Source organism: Centruroides sculpturatus, unplaced genomic scaffold (assembly GCF_000671375.1).
Source record: "Centruroides sculpturatus isolate CEXI.00-Female unplaced genomic scaffold, Cexi_2.0 scaffold45, whole genome shotgun sequence".
Lineage (NCBI taxonomy): Eukaryota > Metazoa > Arthropoda > Arachnida > Scorpiones > Buthidae > Centruroides > Centruroides sculpturatus.
In genome coordinates, this window is record NW_019384310.1 from 1,261,660 (window position 1) to 1,289,124 (window position 27,465).

Below are 27,465 nucleotides of genomic sequence, written 5' to 3' on the forward strand. Positions count from 1 at the left end.
AAAATTTAAACAGTTGGCTACCTGAAAATAAGCATTATAACAACACAGAGCCAGAAACGCAAGATAATATTTGACAAAAAAGTATTTAATAAAATTGATCTAATTATTGATTAAAAACATTGTATTAAGTAATTATCCGACACGTATAAAAATTCTAAAGTAATAATAAGTATCTTTGTACTTTGTCTTCCTTTATACCCTTGAGATCCAATGAATCTCACAAATGATTCAATGATAAAGTTGAAATTTTCTTTGAGAGCTGTCATTTTCCTCCATACATAAAAATAACATAAAAGTGCCTATGGTAATGGCACAATTAAAATATATCACATGAATAAATTTATTATTATTATTTTTAACTTAGTGCTTCATCTGTGTAAGTGATAATTAACTGTCATTCTGGTAATTTATTCATATTTGTAATCCAATTCAGTTTTAAGTAATTCACTTAAACAAATTTTATATGGACCAAAACACTAATATTAAATTCAGAGAAATGCAAAAAAATGTTTAAAAATAAAATTTGATTTTATTTGGTTCAACTCTTAATCCAACCATTTTGTAATTAATCAAAATTAAATATAACATGATCTACATTACTTGAATTTTAGTTACTTTACCTTACAAGCCAGAGTTCGGATTGAATCTGCATCAGTTATTGGAGTTTTCACCATTAATAAATTGAGAAGAATCTGTAATAATAATTTCATATGTAATTATCAAATAAAAGCATTGCATTTCTGGTTAGAGATATCATACCATAATTCCATTATTTGATCGAACACAATTCCACATCTTACTAAGTAAATCTTCTCCACTTCGTAATGATGACTTTTTCTTAATATTACTTCCGGAAGGTTTGCTTGGTAAACCACTCATCTTTAAAAAAAGAATATTTTAAAATAATTATATACATTTTTAAGTTATCTTCAAAAAATTTTAGACATAATAATAGTAAAGGGTAGCAAAACATATGCATAATCATTAATTAGTGTTGACTACACATATATTGGGAATTTTTATCATTTGTTTCTTCTGTTTAGAGGTTTTCCCTCTTTTTCACATATGCAATTTTTCTAGGGATTGTAAAACTGGTAAACTTATTTAACAATCGACTTACAGGTAAACTGGTTTACTGGTAGTCACCAAATATCCATTCAAAATTTTTAATGATAATTCGGTAAATAAAAAATCTGCATTCAAAGTTTTTATATACAATATCCATACTGTACTGTCTATTCTGACAATTTGTCAGCTAGTGCCAGCATAGACATAACACGTGACACCGTATTATTTTTGCTGACATACGATACACATTGTATGTTATGAAGTGGTAGAAAGTTCTAGAAATGTAGAAAGTATAAAAAATCATATCAGTATACAGACTTGTATTCTGCATTTCAGGAGTTCTATTATTGTTTTTGTGTGCTTTTATTATACAGTTTGTTATACTGTAATGTTGTTTACTGTATTGAATTGTGTTTATATTAAAAAGTGTATTCAAAGTAAAATATAGGTAAGTACATAATACATATTAATTATAATTATTACTTTTGCAAGAATTGTTTTGTTTTTGTTCATGTACAAATTATTAAAAATGTAATGTTTCAATTCAATTTAAAAATTGTTAATGCATTTCAATGCATTAACAATCTTTTATTATTTTTATATTTTAGTAAGTATGATATTGTTCAAAATACTGGTATTCAGATTAGAAGATTTGTATTTTATATTTTCTTATTATATTGTTTTTTCTATATTTTATATTTATAAATTGATTATCAGAAATTTAGTGATTGTAATTTTACATGTTTTTTGAATGTTTTTCTACATAATGTTTTTGTTTGTTGTAGCCATAAATGAAAATTCAGTCTGGTATTACTTTGATTGTACAGCAACAAAAGACGTGTAAACAGTGTTTTAGACTACGGTTTTGCAACCAATGTGCCATCATCACATGGTAAAAGGTGTGACGCGAACTTTTACATATTCTGTTAATTTCAAGTTTTATTCATATATTTTTATCACAGTTGTTGTGTTTCTTAAGCTTGTATTTCATTCTCTGTCACAGCACTGATGAAATAAGACGATGTTCGTTTATTCTTTATTACAAACCATGCATTTTTATGTATTCTAAGAAATTGTATGTAAAATAAATTTGCTCACATGTGTTGATGTCTGTTTAATAATAATAATAATAATAACTCTCCCGTGGTCACCACCTGGTCGTGGTGGGAGAGCCCAGTAATTTTACTGATCCATAGGGCAATGCAGGCTGGAGCACAAGCTCCTGGTAGGGACACCCATGCCAGTAAGGTCTATGGGGTGAAATGAAGCTAAGAGTGACCACACCCACATTCTGTAGAGATATTTATCATGGTAGTAACCAGATCAAAGTGTGATACCGGCTCAAACGTCACCTGGGTTAACAAGGTCTGCATTTGTGGATTAGGCAGAGGCTCACGTTCGAAAAATAGGCCCTCAGTCTCCCTCGGTTACCAGTGGCAAAAGCAATGCCAGCCAAAAGCATGGCTACTGCAATGACCTCAACAGATGTGAAGAATCAACCTAGCCTTGGTGTTTCTGTCGCAATGCATCCACAGACCACAAAGGCTGGAAAACCACGCCAACGGATGAAATGGACATCAGAAATGAACAAATTTATCAGCTGTACTTACTACGCAATCACAAAACTCGAAACGAACATGACAGCATACAGACAACAACTACACCATAGATTCACACAACAAAAGATACGAGGATGGTCTTAAAAAGAGCTCTGAATTTGTACAGAATACTTAGAAACGATAAAGGGGTAGTTAAAAAAGAAGATAGGTCGGGTGTATATAAGATCCCATACGAGAATCAGATGTTAGGAATAAATACAGAATATGTTGGAGTTACTACTAGAAACCTAGGTGTAAGGATAAAAGAGCACGGATATGATATTAGAAAAAGTTCTAATGCCACAGTATTGGCTCAAATGGCACAAACGGAAGGTTTAATAGTACAATGGGATGAAGCGGATATCCTGAAACAGATACACTCCCCGACTTTGGCAAGAACGGCTGAAAAATTAGAAATTTATAGAAGCAAACTTAAAGGGAATTGCATCAACACAAGAGATGCAGAGGGACTTCCTTCCACATGGAAGTTTGCAATTAAAAACTTCAAATAAGAGCTTTAATAATATTTGTAGTAAAAACTCTGTATAGGTAAGTAGAGAAACTCTGTATAGTTTAGTAAGCAATATTAATATTTAGTATTAACAGTTTGTCTATTAAGTTAGAGGTATTAATATTTTGTATACACAATTTGTTTGTTATATTTGACTATTTTATTTTATTTTTAGTATTAGCAGCATTTGTATCAATTATATTATTTAAAAACATTATTTGGCTATTAATAGCATATATGTTATCGGTTATTAATATTTATATTTTGTATTTTGAACTTGTTGTTCTATTTTTTGAAGTGTTCTAATTAACCTGACGATGATCCATTGATTGGATTGAAAACGTTTGTTTNTATTAAATTTCTGTTTTACAACTAAAATAGAGGCTAAAGAGGATTGATCAATTAAAAACTTAAAAATGATAAAAGTTACAGAAATAAAAAACATTTATTATTTCAGAAAAACAATTTTAATTGTAAATTGTAAGCATAAAATTTTTGCATCTTTAATATGCATTTTGTTATTTTTTCTACACTTTTCGTCATATTTTAAAAATTTTAATAGGAAAAAGTAAAAAATATGATCTGTATAAAATGCTTACTTTTTCATGAAGAAATGTTTTTTGTCCTGTTTTAGGACAGCTTCAGCTTCTTAATCTACACAAATCATTGTTCCAACTGAATGTGAACATTTTTGACATAATGAACAATATTTCAAAAGGATACATTTTCATTCAATCCATCAAAAATTATGTAAAATTTGAAAATGTATCATTTTGAAATATTGTTCATTATGTCAAAAATGTTCACATTCAGTTGGAACAATGATTTGTGTAGATTAAGAAGCTGAAGCTGTCCTAAAACAGAATGAAAACATTCCTTCACAAAAAATTTAAACAGTTGGCTACCTGAAAATAAGCATTATAACAACACAGAGCCAGAAACGCAAGATAATATTTGACAAAAAAGTATTTAATAAAATTGATCTAATTATTGATTAAAAACATTGTATTAAGTAATTATCCGACACGTATAAAAATTCTAAAGTAATAATAAGTATCTTTGTACTTTGTCTTCCTTTATACCCTTGAGATCCAATGAATCTCACAAATGATTCAATGATAAAGTTGAAATTTTCTTTGAGAGCTGTCATTTTCCTCCATACATAAAAATAACATAAAAGTGCCTATGGTAATGGCACAATTAAAATATATCACATGAATAAATTTATTATTATTATTTTTAACTTAGTGCTTCATCTGTGTAAGTGATAATTAACTGTCATTCTGGTAATTTATTCATATTTGTAATCCAATTCAGTTTTAAGTAATTCACTTAAACAAATTTTATATGGACCAAAACACTAATATTAAATTCAGAGAAATGCAAAAAAATGTTTAAAAATAAAATTTGATTTTATTTGGTTCAACTCTTAATCCAACCATTTTGTAATTAATCAAAATTAAATATAACATGATCTACATTACTTGAATTTTAGTTACTTTACCTTACAAGCCAGAGTTCGGATTGAATCTGCATCAGTTATTGGAGTTTTCACCATTAATAAATTGAGAAGAATCTGTAATAATAATTTCATATGTAATTATCAAATAAAAGCATTGCATTTCTGGTTAGAGATATCATACCATAATTCCATTATTTGATCGAACACAATTCCACATCTTACTAAGTAAATCTTCTCCACTTCGTAATGATGACTTTTTCTTAATATTACTTCCGGAAGGTTTGCTTGGTAAACCACTCATCTTTAAAAAAAGAATATTTTAAAATAATTATATACATTTTTAAGTTATCTTCAAAAAATTTTAGACATAATAATAGTAAAGGGTAGCAAAACATATGCATAATCATTAATTAGTGTTGACTACACATATATTGGGAATTTTTATCATTTGTTTCTTCTGTTTAGAGGTTTTCCCTCTTTTTCACATATGCAATTTTTCTAGGGATTGTAAAACTGGTAAACTTATTTAACAATCGACTTACAGGTAAACTGGTTTACTGGTAGTCACCAAATATCCATTCAAAATTTTTAATGATAATTCGGTAAATAAAAAATCTGCATTCAAAGTTTTTATATACAATATCCATACTGTACTGTCTATTCTGACAATTTGTCAGCTAGTGCCAGCATAGACATAACACGTGACACCGTATTATTTTTGCTGACATACGATACACATTGTATGTTATGAAGTGGTAGAAAGTTCTAGAAATGTAGAAAGTATAAAAAATCATATCAGTATACAGACTTGTATTCTGCATTTCAGGAGTTCTATTATTGTTTTTGTGTGCTTTTATTATACAGTTTGTTATACTGTAATGTTGTTTACTGTATTGAATTGTGTTTATATTAAAAAGTGTATTCAAAGTAAAATATAGGTAAGTACATAATACATATTAATTATAATTATTACTTTTGCAAGAATTGTTTTGTTTTTGTTCATGTACAAATTATTAAAAATGTAATGTTTCAATTCAATTTAAAAATTGTTAATGCATTTCAATGCATTAACAATCTTTTATTATTTTTATATTTTAGTAAGTATGATATTGTTCAAAATACTGGTATTCAGATTAGAAGATTTGTATTTTATATTTTCTTATTATATTGTTTTTTCTATATTTTATATTTATAAATTGATTATCAGAAATTTAGTGATTGTAATTTTACATGTTTTTTGAATGTTTTTCTACATAATGTTTTTGTTTGTTGTAGCCATAAATGAAAATTCAGTCTGGTATTACTTTGATTGTACAGCAACAAAAGACGTGTAAACAGTGTTTTAGACTACGGTTTCGCAACCAATGTGCCATCATCACATGGTAAAAGGTGTGACGCGAACTTTTACATATTCTGTTAATTTCAAGTTTTATTCATATATTTTTATCACAGTTGTTGTGTTTCTTAAGCTTGTATTTCATTCTCTGTCACAGCACTGATGAAATAAGACGATGTTCGTTTATTCTTTATTACAAACCATGCATTTTTATGTATTCTAAGAAATTGTATGTAAAATAAATTTGCTCACATGTGTTGATGTCTGTTTAATAATAATAATAATAATAACTCTCCCGTGGTCACCACCTGGTCGTGGTGGGAGAGCCCAGTAATTTTACTGATCCATAGGGCAATGCAGGCTGGAGCACAAGCTCCTGGTAGGGGCACCCACGCCAGTAAGGTCTATGCATTGAAATGAAGCTAAGAGTGACCACACCCACATTCTGTAGAGATATTTATCATGGTAGTAACCAGATCAAAGTGTGATACCGGCTCAAACGTCACCTGGGTTAACAAGGTCTGCATTTGTGGATTAGGCAGAGGCTCACGTTCGAAAAATAGGCCCTCAGTCTCCCTCGGTTACCAGTGGCAAAAGCAATGCCAGCCAAAAGCATGGCTACTGCAATGACCTCAACAGATGTGAAGAATCAACCTAGCCTTGGTGTTTCTGTCGCAATGCATCCACAGACCACAAAGGCTGGAAAACCACGCCAACGGATGAAATGGACATCAGAAATGAACAAATTTATCAGCTGTACTTACTACGCAATCACAAAACTCGAAACAAACATGACAGCATACAGACAACAACTACACCATAGATTCACACAACAAAAGATACGAGGATGGTCTTAAAAAGAGCTCTAAATTTGTACAGAATACTTAGAAACGATAAAGGGGTAGTTAAAAAAGAAGATAGGTCGGGTGTATATAAGATCCCATACGAGAATCAGATGTTAGGAATAAATACAGAATATGTTGGAGTTACTACTAGAAACCTAGGTGTAAGGATAAAAGAGCACGGATATGATATTAGAAAAAGTTCTAATGCCACAGTATTGGCTCAAATGGCACAAACGGAAGGTTTAATAGTACAATGGGATGAAGCGGATATCCTGAAACAGATACACTCCCCGACTTTGGCAAGAACGGCTGAAAAATTAGAAATTTATAGAAGCAAACTTAAAGGGAATTGCATCAACACAAGAGATGCAGAGGGACTTCCTTCCACATGGAAGTTTGCAATTAAAAACTTCAAATAAGAGCTTTAATAATATTTGTAGTAAAAACTCTGTATAGGTAAGTAGAGAAACTCTGTATAGTTTAGTAAGCAATATTAATATTTAGTATTAACAGTTTGTCTATTAAGTTAGAGGTATTAATATTTTGTATACACAATTTGTTTGTTATATTTGACTATTTTATTTTATTTTTAGTATTAGCAGCATTTGTATCAATTATATTATTTAAAAACATTATTTGGCTATTAATAGCATATATGTTATCGGTTATTAATATTTATATTTTGTATTTTGAACTTGTTGTTCTATTTTTTGAAGTGTTCTAATTAACCTGACGATGATCCATTGATTGGATTGAAAATGTTTGTTTAAAGAATAAATCTCTCAGCGAGTGATCAGGTGTTGATTAAGTCATTTGATATCATCATTTATCATATAATGCCATGACGCTCTTGTCTGTCTGCTACAACTGTCAAGAATTAACGCGATTGGCGAAGCGTAGTGATAGCGTGCCAATAGAGAGCAGGGTCCATATTATAATGCGGTTTGGGTGCCAATTTTTGTACATGCATTAATCAAGCCAAATAGTTTGGCCGAATATTCGGTATTCAGCCTGAAGCCGAATATACTATTCGTTGCAAAACTAATATTAATGTTCATGGAAATGATGGTAAAATTTGGAATCTTGGATTGAGTTGTATTCAGATCTGTGCATGCTGAGATATGCACAAAATTAATTGAAAATAAATTAAAACAGTTTAATATCTCTTCGGCAAATATTGTCTGTATAACAATGGTTAGAGCTGCTGTAATGAAGAAAACAATAAAATTAATTAATAAAAATAATCAGTTATGCCTCACACATGGACTACGTAATGTGAGCACAATAAACAAACAGTATGAAAATCAATATGATGCTAATTTACTACTTACTACTGATTCTAATAATTCAGGTAAGGAAGATGAAGACATCAAAAATTATGATGAAACTTTTGAAGTAAAGCAAGAAGATTTATTTGGTACCAAACTTGTTTTACAAAATTTGGAATTATATTCTTTAATAACAAAAATACAAAAACTATTAAGACTTTTTAGAAAATTCCCAACAAAAAACGATAACATACTACTGAAACATATGAAAAAAATTGCATATAAAGAATTTTCTTTAATTTCAGATTGTAAGACTTTATAGAACAGCTTATTAAGCATGCTAGAATGATTTTCATTTCTTAAAGATGCTGTTCAAAACAGTCTGAGAGATTGAAAATTAGACATAAATATTAATGACAAAAAACTAAATTTACTATCTAATATAATCTCAGCCCTGCAACAAGTATGGAAGCCGAGAGTATTTCCAGCAGCTGGATTGTTTTGCACCAAAATTAGATTCCAATTAGGAGACAAAACTTTGGATAAGTTAAGCTTCTTGTAAACATACTTTTTAAAAAATGTTAATTTATAAAAAAATATTTATTATATCTATAGTAATCTTTGTATGCTTACATTTTAATATCACCATTTCTTCTATATTTTTCATTAATATTTTTATAAATTGGTTATTAAAATATTTAAATATTTCTTTACAATTAAAAAACTACATGAAATATTTTGTTAGTGTTCTATCCAATATTTTGTGTTTGAAATTAATATGAAGCACAAACCAAATATTCTTGTATTCATTACCTTTAACATATTATTTTTCAGAAAAAATGTACTGGTAAATTATTGATAAACCAGTATTCCAATTTTCACTTACCAAATTACTGATAATTTAAAAAGTTGTAAATTTACAAACTCTAAATTTTGCACATGATGAAAATAAACTACTTCTATATAAATACATTTCAGGAAATGGGAATGAGAAGTCTTCCAAAATTATTTTTAAAAACTACATTAACAATGTAGATGTGTCATTATCCAAGGATAGCTTTCCAAAAAACTAAGTATAATTATAAATTACAGAAATAAAATTCAATCAAACTATCTGGTTATTTTATGATTACAATAAATAATAACAAACATATACAGATTCAACACTGATTTACAACAATGGATAATCTAGTATGCCTTTTAATCCAGATAAAATTACAAGAAGGCACTTAAAATTCCACAATCACCAGTCTTATTTACTAAACAATCATTGCATGTATGCAACACTTTCACTTGAATTGTCTATATCAAAGGTGGCGAACCTATGGCCCACGTACCCAAAGTGGCACGTCAAAGAAATCATCCGGCACGTAACATATTATATGATATTGGTTCATTATCTTTTTCAATCAGGTTCTTTACATTTACTCTAATTATAGCATATTATTTTATTTATTTAAGTTTAGTTTTTTAAAACTCTTTTTGCCCTGTGGGCACTAAGAGGGCTTTTTTATTTAGCTAACTCCAAATGGAACAGTTGGATGGTGAAGAATGGATCACCACCTGAAAATTTTCTGGGGCTTTGATCTCGGGTCCACAAGAGCGATAAGCTACCATTTTGACCGCTCGACCATGCCATCAAATTTAAATATAGTTACTAGAAGTCTAAAACTTCTGCACACACAATCATTTTTAAAGAAAAATATGCTTAATATGCTTACTATGTGACACACAAACTCAAAAAGGTTTGCCATCCCTGGTCTATATCACAGTTGTTGTTGATTCTATTCTGTGTAAGTTTTAGACCTAACTTTGTCTTCTAAAAATGTGTATGTCAATAGTATCAAATGTAAAACACCAGTCAACATTTAATTAATATATGCTTAATTTTAGTTTCTAGCAATCTATAATGATTTAAAGACACGGGAGCTATATTAATTAATTAGTTGTCCAGAATGTACTTTTGAATTATTATTATGTAATCTTAGTTGGTCTGCAAGGCTTTAGAATAAAGTGTCTGAAAAATCAGTGGTCAACTTGTATATAATATAATCCACAACAAGGTCTAAAATGGCATTGTTTTCACATTCTACTATGGCTAAATTAAGTTACAGCTAAAGTTATAATCAAAAACTACCTAACAGTTCAATTTATGTTTAACATAAATAAAAATATAATTAATTTACCTAAAAATTATACTAATTTTGGTTTTAAATATTTTAGCATAAATTTCTTTAAATAAAGAAATTTATGCTAAATAAGCATAAATTTATGAAATAAGCATAAATTTCTTTAAATAAAGAAATTTCTTTAAATAAAGTAGGTAAATTTCTTTAAATAAAGAAATTTACCTACTTGAAATATTTTTTAAAATTAATTAATCAATTAGCTTTTCACTTTGGAAGTAAACTTACTCGAGACATTGGACCACAAACACAATTTATAATGACATTTAAAGCTGATCGTTGGACATCTGGATCCGAGACAATTTCACCTTCTGCTGCTGCAAGAACAATACTGAAAAGATAACAAAATATGAAAAAGTAGTCAAGTTAGTTCTGATTCATAATAATTATTATGTTTGTATTTATTACAATCTCAATCTAATTAAATAATATGAGATTGGCACTATATATTGATATTATGGATATTAGTAAATAAATTTAATCAATCATACGGAGAGGCTTGGAATATGATTTAAACTGTACTTTATATTATACAAAACTGATTATAATCTGATAATTTAACAAATAAAGTTTTCAAATATAAATAATCTAATATAATGAAATTATCTGTTTATAACAATCTCTATAATTGAACAGTTGAGACATTCAAAAAAATTCCTGTTACTTCTACATCTGAGTATTTTTGTTGTTTGAATCACACTACTGCAGATTTCAAAGCATTAGAAAATATCTGTTTTACAAAAGTAAATGATAAAATCTCGTGTATAAACTGTACTTGCATAATAATTTGTAAACATTTTTATAAGGAATAACTAGGAACAATTCTACTAGGAATAAAATTCATTGACATTACTCTTACTATTTAAACTGTAAAATTTATATATTTATCTAGATGATATATGAACAATCTTCTTTAATATTATATTGTAATTTACAGTACTATCAGATCACATTTAACCATTTAAAACATCCCATTAAAAGAAATGCTAAGCATATGCTATTGGTACACATAACTTTATACACAATCAATTTTAATCATAGCATTATATTTTGACTCAAACTCCTTGTGGTTCCGAGAAGTAATATTTATTATCCTACGAATGTTTTCTACCTGCTCCACAGGTCATCATCAGATATTTTTGAAACTCTTGGAATGTTTCTTTGCACTGATTCCAGGTTCAAACATTTATGCGAAACAACATTCAAATTTCTATACCCGTTCAAACAATTTGTTTAAATATAAAAATATAAATGATAAATAGAAATAATTCAATACATGGATTCAAGTAAAGTAAATAGATAAAATAAAACAAATAAATAAAGTAAAATAACATAAAATACAATAAAATATATATATCCATACAATAAACATAATTATATGAACTGAGTGCATGCTGTATAACCGATTATACCGGGTTATTATCAGTCATAAAATACAATAAAATATATATATCCATACAATAAACATAATTATATGAACTGAGTGCATGCTGTATAACCGATTATACCGGGTTATTATCAGTCATAAATTTCCACGCTGTTGGTAAATTTGTGGCATCTTTACAGTTCAAACATTTGCCCGTAGCGCCTAATCTATATATTTCAAATTTCTCCACAGTCATTGCTAAAGAAGGTGAGTGCACCTGTCTAATAACCTTAGCTTCATTCCAATCAATTACTGAACCTTCAGTTTGTGCCACCTTAGATAGTGCTGTATTGTAGTGTCCTTTACTTATATCATACACATGCTCCTTAAGCCTTTTACTCAAATTCCTGTTGATGACCCCTATGTATTCTTTATTCAGCTCTAGCTGATCATTTTTGTATTGTATTGTGTACACCCCAGACCATACCTCTTTCTTGATCATATCTGTCGTTCCTAAGTAGACTATAAATTTGGGAGCTCGTTTATAAACCAATCTTGTATTCTTGTAGTTGGCTACCTCCTTCATTATAGTGGACATTCCTCTGCTGTATGTGAATTTAGTAATTTCTTTGTTTGTATTCCCTTTTGCCTTCCTTTTGTTAGGTATTGAGTATGATCTTATTACGTTTTCAACAATTCTCGTTTTAAATCCTAAGGATCTAGCAATGGTTCTGACTCTATTTAACTCTTGCCATCTGTCATACATGTTGGAGCAATAACTAAATGCTCTTCTAATAAAAGCCCTTATTACTCCATAATAACCCAGTATAATCAATTATACAGCATGCACTCTGTCCATATAATTATGTTTATTGTATGGATATATATTTTTATTGTATTTTATGTTATTTTACTTTATTTATCTGTTTTATTTTATCTTATTTACTTGAATCCATGTATTGAATTAGTTCTATTTATCATTTATATTTTTGTATTTAAACAAATTGTTCAAACAGGTATAGAAATTTGAATTTTGTTTTGCATAAATGTTCAAACCTGGAATCAGTGCAAATAAACATTCCAAGAGTTTCAAAAATACCTAATGATGACCTGTGGAACAGGTAGAAAACATTCGTAGGAAAATAATTATTACTTCTCAGAAGCATAAGGTGTTTGAGTCAAAGTATTCTGAGTGTTTATTAAATCATAACATTATAGTTTTCTATCCAAATTTTAAGATTGATGAATAGTTTTTTAATTTAGTTCATTCATTTAATCTGAATTTAAATTTATTTTAAAATAATTGAAAATTTGCTTTTAAATAGCTTTTCATATTAAAAAAACACTTACCTCAATCCTACAGGATTTTGATTTTCGACAACTTGAACACTTTCTGTAAGATCAAGTTGAGTTTTTGGGGTAACAGAACATATAGTGAGGACATCAAGAGCACTTTTAATTGTATCGGCCCTATGTAAAATAGAAAAAGTTTATAAAATTCTAATGAAATAATTATTAATTTTGGAATTCCTTGTAAAGGACTAGACTAATTTTTACTTCATGAGAATGGAAAGAAGAGAATACATTTTTTCTCTGTTATTCACTTCTTATAAATGTTTGAACTTAAAAATGATAGAAAAAAATGTGCATACAGTTTGGGTATTTTCGATTTGAAATATGATGGTTCTCACAGTCAAAAGCATGCATTAAAGATATAGGCTTATACATAAAATAATAATATAAATTTAATAAATTTCAGAAGATAACAGAATAAATATTATTATAAATTTATAAAAGAAATTATAATAGATAATATTGAAAACATAGATTGAGATTAAATTTCTAAATTAATATTTATTCAAATTTGAATCTGTATACAGATAGCCTGCAACTTTTGGATGTAATACACTCCTAAAAAATGTATATAAAACTCAAATTTGTGAAAGCCGAAAAATAGAATCACTAATTTTAAAGGGAGTTCTGTTCCCACTGTTTCTGAAAAAATAAAAATAAAAATGATAAAATCTCTTATCGAAAGAGGAAAAGTTTTACATTTCTGCAGTGAATATAATACAATGCATAAAGCTTTTTAATACGCTAAAACTGTAGATTAAACAAAAAACTAATTAATTTTCACAAATAACTCTACTGTTAATGAAACCAAAACTGGCAGGAAACACTACTACACAATATCTTGAAATTTTTGTTTGTCAACTAAAAATCTATAAAAGTTTAAATTTCATATACAATGAATAATTTAGAGGTATTATGTACAAAAGACCAAATTGTCTGAAAATTCAATGCCCCAAAGTAAAGGACTGCCCATATTTCAGTAATTTTATCAATCAAAAATATAATACTGTACTGCTAAATTTTTCTGTACCATTAGTCTCTACTACAAACAGTAAAATATAAACCATAGAAAAACAGTTCTTTCTTTCATTCTCCAGTCAAAAAAGAAAAGGAATATACAGTGAACAATGATATGCAAGATATTGCTCATTGAGCCATTTTAGTAGTACATTCTATTTTCATGAAGTACAAATCAGCCTTAATACATTTACACAAAAAGAATTTAGCAAAGATATTGTTAAACAACAAAGTACTAGTATAAATCAAATAAGTATTCACTTTAATTTATAAGTTTAACACTAATTTTTCTGTATCTATTTTCTATTTTACAGAATAAATAATATATAGCATATATTATTAAAATTATTTATTCACACAAATATTTTTTATTTTAATTGAGTGAGAATAAAAAATCCACAACAGTCATTAATAACTTCCATAAACAATAATCCTTATTCAAATTTATCAAACACAAATATTGATACTTTAAGTTAGATTTGAAATCACATACATGTAGAATTCGTTTTATCTTCCACCTTTCTAACTTCACTTGTACTACTTAGTTCAGTGAAGACAACTAATTGCTCACAATACCAACATTTAATTATGATACTGGACGTTACAATTAGTGACATGAAACAATCTTGATATCCTGATACCATGACGACGGGTATCAGGATATCATCCATATAAATTACTACAGTTTTATCTTGTAACAATGGTCTAAATACATGATAAACATAATGTTGAAATACACTTGGGTCATTACATAAGTCAAAAGGAACCTTTAAAAATTCATTCTGGCCCCCATCAGAGGTATACTTTCTACACTCATGAATGTCAACATGGAAAAACCCATTTCTTAAATTGAGTGATGTGAATACTTTTGATTGTTCAAAACAATCTATCACATCTTCAATCAAAGGTAATAGGAAGTGATTTTTGACCATTTTCCGATTCAACTTACGAAAATCAATGCTGTCTGCTTTTGCCATTTTTCTTTCTGCATAAAACTATTGACACAGTGTAATCTGAACAGCTAGGTCTGATTATGCTATTATGCAACCATTCTTGAATTTGATCATCTTCTATTTTCTGTTCTTTGAGTGACATTCTATGTGGGCATTGACTAATAGGAACTTCATCAGTCAAAATAATTTGCATCTTCAATCCAGTATCCCTAACCTTATTTGGTTCATAGTCTGAAATCAGTTTCATCAAATTCTGCTATTGTTTCATATCCAGGATGTGACTTAAATCTATTTCACAACAATCTGCCACATCTGCCAATCAACCAAAAAGCATGTTTTTTCACTTTCAACTTTTAAGGAATAAGCCAAATTACACTTCCTGTCATTGGCAAAAACAAAACATGGTTAAGATAATTTAACTTGTTTATATCTGTATTTGATTGCATTTTTCTGCCCTCATTGTAGGGCTTACATGAAATGGTATTAGATTCAAAGGTCAACTTTTCTTTATTTTCGCTGAAATCATTTACATCATTAACCACAAAGGATGGGCACTCATCAAGTGATTTAATGTTTTGAAACCAGTTTACTTCCCCCACTCAATGGAGTGCAAAAGAGTCTTCTGCCCTTTTCCATATGCACTGTCTGTTCTAGCAAGTGTTGATTCAGCTGCAGAATTTTCTTCGGGATAAAAATTTGAGCATAATTAACACGAATAGTATTTTGACTTCATTTTCCTATGATCTTGAATTCATAGTCTGTTATAAAAAAATTCAGCTTATTCAGAACATCTATTCCAATTATTATAGAATTACACAGATTGCTTTCTAATATGTAAATATTTGCAGCAAGAGAATATTCGTCAATTTTTATTTCACTTTCAAAGAAACCTAATGGAGAAATTATATTCCCATTTAATCCAATCAAAGATGCATTATCAGAATTTTAATTTTGGGGATCCTATTTTTCCATGAAAATGCCTTGGTATCATTGTTACGTCTGACCCCATGTCAACAAGTCCTTTTGTTTTTGTACCTAGAATTTCAACATCTATTTCAATTTTGTTGTTATGCTTAAAAAAATGACTTAGTTCCATTTTGTTTGCTTCCTTTTGAGGACAAGTATTGGCTTTATGACCAAATTTTTTACACTTAAAGCATTTAATACCTTCAGATTTATGTAAACATTTACTTGAAATGTGACCAATTTCATTACAATTAAAACACTTGATAATTTTATTATCATGTTTATTTCAATAGCGCTGGGGTTTTTGGTGCTCTTTGGGTAGATTTGATTTAAGCTGAAATAAACAAGATTATGTAGACCGAAATCTTTCATACACTCTTAGCTTTTCACGAAATTCTGTCAGATTATCTGTTCCATAAAACACTATTTTGTTATTAGGTATTTCAAGTATACTAAAAATAACATATTCAATCAACCTGTCAGGTTCAATTTTTCCATGACTAGCAAGTTCTTGCATTTTAAAGAAATATTCTTGTACAGATTCATTGGGGAGCATTTGGCGTTTAGCCAACATACCATGCAATCGTGCTGAATTATATTTACTACCAAATTCTGTTTTTAATTCTGATTTAAATTTGTTCCAAGAATTAATACCAATTTGACTTTCAACAAATAATTTCACTAACCCTTTAAGGATTGTTTTGCAAATATAAATTTATGCAAATCAGACCAAGTCATAATTTTAGCAAAATCTTTGAATGCATCCAGCCAATTGTCAATAGAACAATATTCACTACCATCAAAGGATTTAATTACATTTTTCACATCATAAAAATTAACGGAAACTTTAGTCATATCTGAAATATACAGACAATTATTGCAACGTAAATTATCAGTAACAGTTTCAACATCCAAAACATCTTTGTCTTCGGTATCAACATCTGTTAGGATCAGATTTGATCGTAATAATTTTAAATCAGAAAGGGAAAGAACAAGCCTTTCAACAATTTCATCTTTAGTACTGTCATATTTAATATTTAATAAGTTGCACAAAACAATTAGATCGTTTAATTGAAAGTTCTCATTAATGTATTGTACTTTCTTTTTTTAAGTTTTCATCCTCTTTGGATGGAAAATTAAATTCAGCAAAAATTCTCAACCTTTTTCTGTTATTCCTATCTCCAACCTCTTCAAATAAGTTCTAATATGCAATAATTTTATCGAATTTGTCAAGGCTGATTTTAGTGTCTCACTAATGATTTCTACAAGCATTGCCATTTTATAAGTACAATTTCAAAATTACTCACAGTTTATCGAGATGTAGCTTGGAGCTAATCCAGAATGCCAATGTATCCGGGGTCTTTAACGTTGAAATTTTCACAAAACAGATATATCTGCAAATGTTCAGTGCGATCACAAAACCAAAACACAGTTCATCAAATTGCTACAAGCTAAGCTTAATCCTGGATGGGGCCCCACTTTAGTAAAAGTCATTTTATCTCCTGCCTTGCTAACTTCACTCATACTACTTAGTTCAGTGAAGACAACTAATTGCTCACAATGCCAATGTTTAATTATGATACTGGACATTACAATTAGTGACACAAAACACTAAACATTTAGATATTAAATTTGAATCATCTCCAAAATTCTTTGTGCTTAGAAAGGAAAAGTCCTGTCTGGACACATCTGGTTTCTCTCTAAGTTGCGTATCACCTCATTTTTTTTGGACACATCTGGTTTCTAAGTTGCATATCACCTCATTTTTTTGGACACACCAGCAGATAACGCCTCATAGCATTCCACTCTCCACATACATACATACATACAAGAAAGACATCAGCTGTAAATGAAATGTTTAGCCGGCAGAAAACAGGGTAAAGGAAAGGGGATAGAAAGAAGAATGGAGAGGAGATAGACAGTAGAGAAAATGATTCCCTCTGAACAAAGTACGTAAAGTTACAGTACTCTCTATGTTTGATGTTGGCATACAGCTTTTAGGCTGCAAGGCCGTAGTCCCCCAAAGGGTCTAAAAAAAACTGTGTGTAGCAAACACAATAATTGAGTGCTACGACGAATAGTTAAGTGTAGAAGTTAGTGCCAAGTGGTTGTTAGTAGAAAGACTTATATCTACTTAATACTAATAAAACTAAATGCGAGCATGAATCTCAATACTATTAACAACTAGACAGACAGTGTGAAAACAAACAAATGCAACAACAAACTAGACAAGATGAATGGANGGAGGAGGGAGGAGATAGACAGTAGAGAAAGGTAGGATCCCTCTGAATGGCATATATATGGCTACAGTACCCTCTATGTTTGATGTTAGCATACAGTTTTTAGGCTGCAAGGCCATAGTCCCCAGAAGGATCTAAAAGAAAACCCAAGTGTACAGAACATCAATAATTGAGTGCCGCCACAAATAGCTAAGTGCAGAAGTTAGTGCCAAGTGGCTGTTAGCAAGAAGACTTATATCTACTTAATATTAATAAAACTGAACACAATTGCAAATCTTAATACTACTTAACAGCTAGACAGATAGTGTGAAAAACAAATGAATACAATGACAAACTAAATGAGATGAATGGACCGACAGAGAAAAAACGAGCAAGACCCAAAATTTTTATTTATTTATTTATTTTTTTAAACATTAACTTACTTACTAACTAAACTAACCTAGCATAACCTAGGAGGAACCTAACCAGATGACTAAAGCTAACAAACCCTAATCTAATTTAACCTAACTGGAAATCAAGCTAAGAGTCCCTAATCTAACTTACAACTAGAAGACAAGACAGGCAGTAATGCTTTTGTTCCTGGTGATAATACCAGCCTTGATGCGATAGCCAGGGTCCTGAGCTGGATAGACTTTCCAGTCATTGAACTTGACTATCACGTTATTAATAGTGTAGTGTTCTTGAATCATGATGATATCTGTATTGTGTACATTAGAAGTATGAATGAGGAGGGAGCAGGTAGCTTTGCATTTCTTTGCTTTAATCTGTACGAGTTTATAGCTGCCTGTGTTTGTATTGAGTATGGGTGTATTATTCATAGCTGACCCTACTGACAGCTTGTGTTTTCATGCGTTTGGTTATGGGGCACTATTGAGAGAATGCGTTATGTGTGGTCTTATGTTTGCTCCCTCCTGGTAGAGTATTATTGGCCTTCGCACAATTAACGTAGTGTTTCAAACCACAATGAGCTAACACTTTAAACACATTTCTTGTAAATTTGTACATAAAATAAAATCTTGAAACAGTCACCATTCTAAATAGTACTTACAGATCTTTCTTATAAATTTGAAATGGAGAACCCTTCAGTACCTGTAAATTACTAAATGTACTAAATCATGTGATCGTCAAACTGAAAATCAAAACATGTATACACCTCACTACTACATACATACACACACACACACACTATTTTCACAGAATGACCAGCATGCCACATAAAAATGGGGGACTACCATGCCAGAATCCTTGGGTTATCAGCATGCCAGTCATTCTGCAAAAACAGTATTATATTCTTGTTTGAGGTACTTCAGTTAAGTGTCACACTTAATTTAGTGTCAAAGAATTGATGGTGATAAAATAAAGTTTAACTGCATACATGCATACAGTACATAAATAAATCAGCATATATGTGGATTTTCATCTTTATTAAATGCTGAATAAGTACCATTTATGTAAAAAATTTTAGAATACTTCCTGATATATATTATTTCATTAGAAATTAAAGTGCTTCATTGTTAAATTATTCAAAATTAGAAGTTTTTTTTAACTAACCTTCCAGAAGTATTCCATTCATATGACATAGCAATGAGTTTCAATAATAATGACACACCTCCCAGTTTTAAAAATTCATCAACTGGTTCCCATTTCATACGCACAGGCATAAACTCTAGTATTAATTCGATATTCTCTTGTACTGTTTCAGAACTGTAGCGGGCAGCCTAAAACAAAAAATTCATTTGTCTTAAAAAGTTTTTAATTTAAAAATCAAATGAAATTTAATAAATAAAAATATAACAACCAATTTTTAACTATTTTCACTATTTAATTTTTATTGTGTGTCTTTTAATTCAACATTACAAAAAACTAAAATATAAATATTAATGATTTATATTAAATTTATAAATTAGTGGTGAAAATGAATTTTAGTGGTATTAACATGGCATCATCAGTTCACAACAAAAACAATAAACTACTATTAGCAAACAAACTAAAGTGTTCAATTCAAAATTAAGTAATAAATTCTAGTAATCAAACTGAAGACAATATCTCAAATAATTACCAGTTTCTAACTTTGTGTAAAACCAAATACACTAAATTATTAGATGAATTACACAATGTAGACATTGCGTTATTCTCATCTGATAATATCCCAGAATAACTAACTATTAATTTAGTAGCTAACCTTCAGCTTATAGCTATTTATGTTTAATATGCTGATGTCTGAGCTATCAACTTAGATGTTGACAAATTAAATGTAAATAAATAAATAAAAATACTTCAAATTTGAATGAAACAATATTCATACTCAAAAATTCTATAAAAGCCCTCATAATGCTAAGCAGGAAAAAGTTGATAAAGTATGAATACAGTTTTAAGTTATTTTGATTTTGTAGATTAAATTTAAATTTTTCACCACTGGTTCACAATTAATACAATTTCATTATTATTAAGGATATTTATCAAATATTTAAGACTGGTTATTTTTTTCATTTAAATAGTTATATATTTAGAATCTTTTACTTTATAAGGTGGAATTGGAGGATGTGGTGAATAACCCTGGTTTCTGGAATGAGATCTTCCTAACTGTTCAGCTTTAATAGCAACATGAGTCTCATAGTATCTTCTTAAGGCAACACACACGTGACGGGCAGTTTGACGACTAGCAAAAACTTGATCATCACTCAGCAATGGCTGAAGTCCCGATTCAGCTACAAAAATGTTTAAGGTACTGATCTAAAAGAAAATAAATTATTTTATAAAATAATTTATGAAAAGTATAATTCATTATTTATATAAAAAATAACCGAAAAAATGAATTAGTATTTTAATTCATAATTATGTGCATACTATTATTTCTTTGATACTATAATTATTGCTTTTTGAAGGAGTCAAAACATTTTTCTTCAAAGTATTTGATTGGCAGATTGCTTAATATGAGGCGCTAGCAACTAAAGTCTATGTACTGATTACAATTAAATCATCATCATTTAAATTAACTTCTATATAATTTTATTATGACTTCTAGAATGCATAATAGTAAAAAAGCTGAAGACAAATATAACTTTTAGAAAGAATATCTTGATATATTATAAATTATATATTTCATAAATATTATTACTAAAGATTGCAATCCAGCAGTGTTTTCAATCCAGCTGGATTTTTGCTGGACCAACATCATTGCAGCTGGATCCAGCGCAGATGTGTTTTTGGTGCAATAAAGTGTTATCTATCTATCTATCCAGCAATTTATGGTTTTTTTAAAGAAATAAAACTTTTTTTTAAATACTTAAAAAACTTATTATTTAGACTGGTCACTATAAATCAGTAAAACTTCTTACACATTTAGGTAGTAAACTTAAATTTGGTTCGGTTTAACACTTGAGATAGAGATAATTAACTTTAAACATTTAGTTAAATTATAATTATAATGTAATCTTTAAATTAAATAATAGCAAAGGCAATTCTGCAAATTAATTTATATTAATATATTATATTATAATAATGTAAGGACAGATAATCAGTGGCTAAGTGGCTATCAGTCTTACCAGTTTTCTTATATAGGCTCTACATACCAGTCTGTAGTTATTTATAAGTAATTTAATTATTAGTGTTAGTAAAGTAGTGAGTAAGTAATTACTTATTATCACAATCATGAATTACATACATTCATATCATCATATATCTAAGATACTGATACTCATTAATTTAATTAACTATTTAACTAACTAGATAGTATCAGTTTCTCACTAATTTTCACAATAAAATTGCCTAGCCTAGCCCAGCCCACTAACCACTTATAGAATAAAAGTTAAAAACTATTACTTAATAGAATTATAGTAGAAGTTATAAAATATTAGTCTTGTCTTGAATAGAGTATTTTAAAAAGATTAAATAAAATTAAATCAATCACTTCTGCTATTTTTTTGACTTTTCTAGAAGTAGGATTTCAAGAAACAAATGGTATTCATGGTGTTGTCTCCCAACCTACTTCTTAATGAACTGCATATGTATCCCGCTGCAGAGAAGGCCCTTTCTACCTCTACACTAATTGGTTTCAGGGTCATCAAATAATCATAAATCAAAGATAAGTTTTCACCTCTGACTCTCTCACTTTCATAAACAGCCATTTCCTTTTTTTAATAACTTATCATAATCCTTCTCAGTACTAGTTTCTTTCTCACACTTTAGTTGGATCGCCAATTCTTGTTCCAATGTGAAATTCAGGGAATGTGGGTTATCTGGATCACCATTTTTCACCTCCGTAATATCCTCTGCCATTGCTACTGGTTCCACTACATATGTATTTACATGATTCAGCATATTTTTCATCTCCTGGCGCATTACATTTTTTTTCCGGCATTGTGAAAGAATAATTGGGCTTTCCAACTTTTTGGTCATACTTCTTTGGGATCTGTATGTAAATCGGCATCTCTGTGACCTCGGTAAGACGCTGTTCTCTGATTCTTTTGCAGAGTGCCTTGGAAAGATCGGCACTCAAGACTGTGTCCTGGCTTTTTAGTTTGTCTAAGACAAATTTCAGGGTTGTATCAGCAGTTATCAAACGACTCTCTTCTACAGAGAGCTTCTATGGCTAGTTTAACCGGATGAAGACCGGTGATCAACTCATTGATTAGTGACCACTTGTCAGTGGTGAATTTAGTGTCTGAGCCAGCGTCTATTAAGGCTTTATTGATGCAAACTTTTACACTGTAGAAACATTCCAGCATGCTGAGGAGACTGTTCCACTTAGTGCGGCAGTCAAAAATCAATCTCAATTCTTTGCCTTTCGCTTCTTTTACATATTTTTGCAAAAACATATCATCTTTGATTGGAAATTTTTTAAAAGTCTTAACAACTTTTCTCACATTTTTAAGATGTTTGCTGCATCACAGAATCACTTCCCACCTCCCCACAGGCTTAAACTGTGATCATTCTGTCACGTGATTCATTGACATCACAACCGACTGTAAATTAGAATTATGTATCAGGACTAGGAGAGGAGTTACTTATTTTATTTAGCATGAAGACACTTTTTTAGCGAGAGTGGAAAGTGAACTGGCAATTAAATCAGCAGAGGTAAAAGAGCAGGCAGTACAGTGTAGAGAGGGGGTGTAGCATGCGTCGCACTGAATGGCAATGTCACTCTCGCTGCCAAGTGATAGCGCACATAGCAAAGCGGCAACGCTGACAATGTAGACTTTTGTGCCATTATTTAGAAAGTTAATTAAGTATTTGCGGATCTGCAGAGCTGGATCCAGCTGGATTGCTGGATGAGGGATCCAACAATTGCAATCCCTAATTATTACATTACATTTATTATATTTAGTTATATTATAAATAGAAAACATGAATTTTACAATAATCTAAAAATGATCTTACAATATTTAAACAAACATTGACTGTGAGCATTTCAGATTCCAATTTGGTGACTGAATTAAATGCTCTTGGATAAGACTAACCTTTAAAAGAAAATTTTAAAGTTCCAAAGAATGGCAGAGAGAATAAAAGTGTACAATGTTCATCTATCCATCTGTATTAAAAATCATATGGTATTATAAAGTCTCATTTGTAACTGTTTAAAATTTTTTTTATTTTCATCTTTTTGATTATTTTGAAAATTTATTACTAATTTTTTTAAATATGTAATAAAATTAAATATTTTTGTTGCACTTTATTATCTAAAGAAAACATTATAAATGTTAAAAATACAAATATTTTAATTTCATATTATTCTGAAAATCATCCTTCATAACTGGATAACAATTTTGACATTCACCTTTTGTCCTTTATGAATTAATATACAGGGTGATTCCAAACTAAGGAGATTAACTTTAGGGATGGATTTCTGGCAGGACAAAGAATAAAAATGGTCCTAAATATTAACATGGTCTGGAAGTGCACTAGTGTCAAGATAGGTCCAATTCTGTGTTCATGTTCTCCACTATCTGGAACCACCTCTGGCAGATGGATTAGTCAAGGGAGGCCTGTTGCATGGCCTGCCCACTTAGTAGCCCTCAATTCCCTTGATTTTTGCTTGTGATGCATTTAAAAAATGTTGTGCATGCTTCTTGGAAATATGTGAATACTGTCAATAATACTGTTCAGATACTACAAAATTTCAAAGTGTGCATGTCCTTAATGTGACATGTGGCCCCTTTCCTTGTGAACCATAAAAAACACTTTGAGCATCTACTGTGATTGATTCTATCTGAGGTACAGTACATATGTCATATTGTGTGCAACATCATATCCTATATGTACAGTTCAAACACCCAATGATGTCATCTATCTTGGTACAATGCATTCATATTAATATATGTCCATATGTTAATATGACCACTTTTGTTCTTTCTCTCACAAGGAATCCATTCCCAAAGTCTGCCTCACAGTTTGGAACCACCGTGTATAATTTTTAAAATATTGAAACTATTATAAAGTTATTAAACTAAATTCACACACTTCTGATTTACTGAAGAACTTAAATGTTTCATTTTGAATTATTGTATTTTATATGACTAAATTTTTTGGATTAAAATAATTAAACATACATTTTCACAGAATGTAACATAACACTTACAACATTGAACAATTTTCTTAATCCATCATGATGATCGAATAATTCTAAAATGACACGAAATGCAAATGTTAATCCAAAGAACATAGTGGCATGACATCGACTAGAATCATGTGAGCACTCCAATAACCACAAGGCATATCTAAAGAAAAAATTTTAATTAAGACAAAATTTCAAAATCAAATACAATTTATATATTTGTGATGATGTTAATAATAATAAAATTTTTTACATTTTTAGTTTAGGAATAAATTCAGAATTTTTATCATCTAAAATCAAATCACATATATATAAGGTATTCTTCCTTTCTTTCAGCTATTAACCTATCCCATGTTGAAATTTTTTTCCATTGCGTGTTGTTCTATGTTGAATTTTTATCGATGTTAAGCCCGATGAAAATTCCACGTTATAAAAAAAATAATCATGGCTATTGTATTGTCCAAAATTATATTTTTATTTTGCACAAACAAAATAGACATATTAATAAACGTAAAAACAAAACAAATTATATTTCAGAAGTTAGTTTTAATATAAAAATTATGCAGACTAGCAACATCTATTGTCAAAAATGTCCGATGCAGAAACACACTATTTCGGGCCCATCAGTCAAGGTCATTATGTTTCGACCCAAGATATGTCAGGAATAATAGGGAATAGGTTAAAGGCAGTCCTCAACTTTCATACATAGTATGTTCCCAAAAATGTGTACAAAAGTCAAGGAATGAAGCTTTGGGTTGTGAAGAGTGTTAGTTCCATTCTAATTAAAAAAAAAAAAAAAATTAAGGTAGGAAAGTTTTACTTTTTTACAGTGAATATGTTAGAATGCATAAAGCATTGTTTAAAATGTTAAATTTGTAGCTTAAACAGAAAACAAGCAATAAATATAAAATTTCCCAAATGATTTTGATGTTACCAAGACCGGCAGAAAGTACACCATTGTATGAGAATTTGAAATATTTCTTTGCCAGCCAAAAATGCATAAAAGTACAATTTTTGATGCATAAAAAGTGATTTAAAGATATCAAAGTATTATATTAGAAAAAGTAAATGTTCTACAAGTCAAGGATTGCCTGTATTTGAATTAATTTAACAAATGATCAAAAAGCCTCTCCCATTAGCCCATTAGGTTAAACAATGATCATATTAATCATTATCTATTAAACTTACTTTACTAATTCTCCAAGTACTTCTCGAGGTAACAAACAAACCTACAAAAAAAAAATAATTAAATCAAATTTGTCTTACTAAAATATCTCACTATATTTTAGAATATCATAAATATAATTTATTAAGTCAAAATATTTTAAATACAATGTGACCCAAAAGTCAGTTAAGTCAGTGGTGTTCTTCCTGAGATGTGATAAGGCAAAAATGTGAAAACATTTTCATATACTTCAACTATTTTATGAATTTGCTGTTCTTCATTACTGAAAATACATTGTTCCAAACTCAATTTATATATCATACCTAGTGTACTTAGGACATATAAAATGTGGTTAACTGTTTTTAATATTTTAATATCACCAAGCAGAAGGGACAAAGTAAAAAGCCAACAAAAAACAAATAAAAATCAGAAGAGCAATCATGATTGAGTAAACTGATTAAACTTTCAACAGCACTTTCCAGGCTGTGAAAATGGCATCCTATTAAAGGTAACATTATATTTTTTATTTTCTATTTTTTTTTTATGTTAACTGACTTTCTGACCATTCCAAATGAATTCATTACAGATTCAATATATAATGCAATCTAAAATGATAATGAAATAATTATTATCTAAACTGATCTAATTTAAAATTAATGGAAACATTCTTCAAATTTTATATGTCTATGTACTATGTTTAACACTAAATCTTTAGAATTTTTTTTCTTCTTGAGTTTAGTAAATTTATATGCTTCTGATATATTAATATTTGACTCAAGAAACACTCCAACTTTTAAGAAATAATCAAAAAACTACTTTATTGGAACTTCCAGTCATGGCAGCTTTACCAACTACTTTTGGATTGATTAAATTCATCTACAAGAGAATATAGTAAGAAAGAAAAAAAAACAACCTATTCAAAACAATCTGCTTACATCAGATAATGTTTCTTGTAAATGTTATGGCACATTCAAAATCTTTGAATTATATTTTGATAAGTGTTTTTCAGTGCCATGTTCCTTTTATAGTGGAACTAGCTGATGAGCCCGGCATTGCCCGGGCAAAAAGTAACGATAGAGAAGATTAAGATTATTACATTATAGCCAATCTTATCCATTTTCTCAGAATGCAAGAATTAGGTTGCCCTGTTTCCAGACTAATTAGAAAACTTTTAGATGGGTCTAAAAATATGTTCGATTTCTTGCAAAAACGCAAAAAACTGCATCTGCACTTGTAAATTTTGCATGTTGCTTTCTGGAATGTTGTGGAATGCTCTCGAATACTCTCAAATGTTCTGGACTGTTCTAGAAATTTCTAGAGGATGAAACTTCCAGCCCTTATATCTTCAACAGCACGCCCTTCAGGTAAAAACAGGAACCTTCTTCATGAATGGGAGATAGAGGGCTACCACACCATATAACTCCCTTGATTGTATTGGGACTTGTTTTTGAGTTCTAGCAGCATGCACATTGTACACTTACCTTTATTATATATATTGATTATGGTTAGTTGGATGTGAAAAAAGTATCTGAAAAGTTGTTGTGAATGAAAGTTGTTATGTTTATAACTCCAACAGAG

General features: G+C 29.5%; 1 protein-coding gene across 1 annotated transcript in view; it reads right to left on the reverse strand.

Moving 5' to 3' along the window:
- Positions 1-27,465, reverse strand: part of LOC111621508 (DDB1- and CUL4-associated factor 1-like) — a 118,963-nt gene that overhangs the window by 45,635 nt on the left and 45,863 nt on the right. Inside the window, exons 11-18 of the mRNA XM_023363666.1 lie at positions 25,911-25,951; positions 24,747-24,885; positions 20,690-20,902; positions 19,721-19,887; positions 12,991-13,110; positions 10,503-10,605; positions 4,821-4,940; positions 4,682-4,753 (exon numbers count right to left, since the gene is read on the reverse strand). Of these exons, the coding sequence (XP_023219434.1) occupies positions 4,682-4,753; positions 4,821-4,940; positions 10,503-10,605; positions 12,991-13,110; positions 19,721-19,887; positions 20,690-20,902; positions 24,747-24,885; positions 25,911-25,951 (975 nt within the window). The remainder of the gene's footprint in view (positions 1-4,681; positions 4,754-4,820; positions 4,941-10,502; positions 10,606-12,990; positions 13,111-19,720; positions 19,888-20,689; positions 20,903-24,746; positions 24,886-25,910; positions 25,952-27,465) is intronic.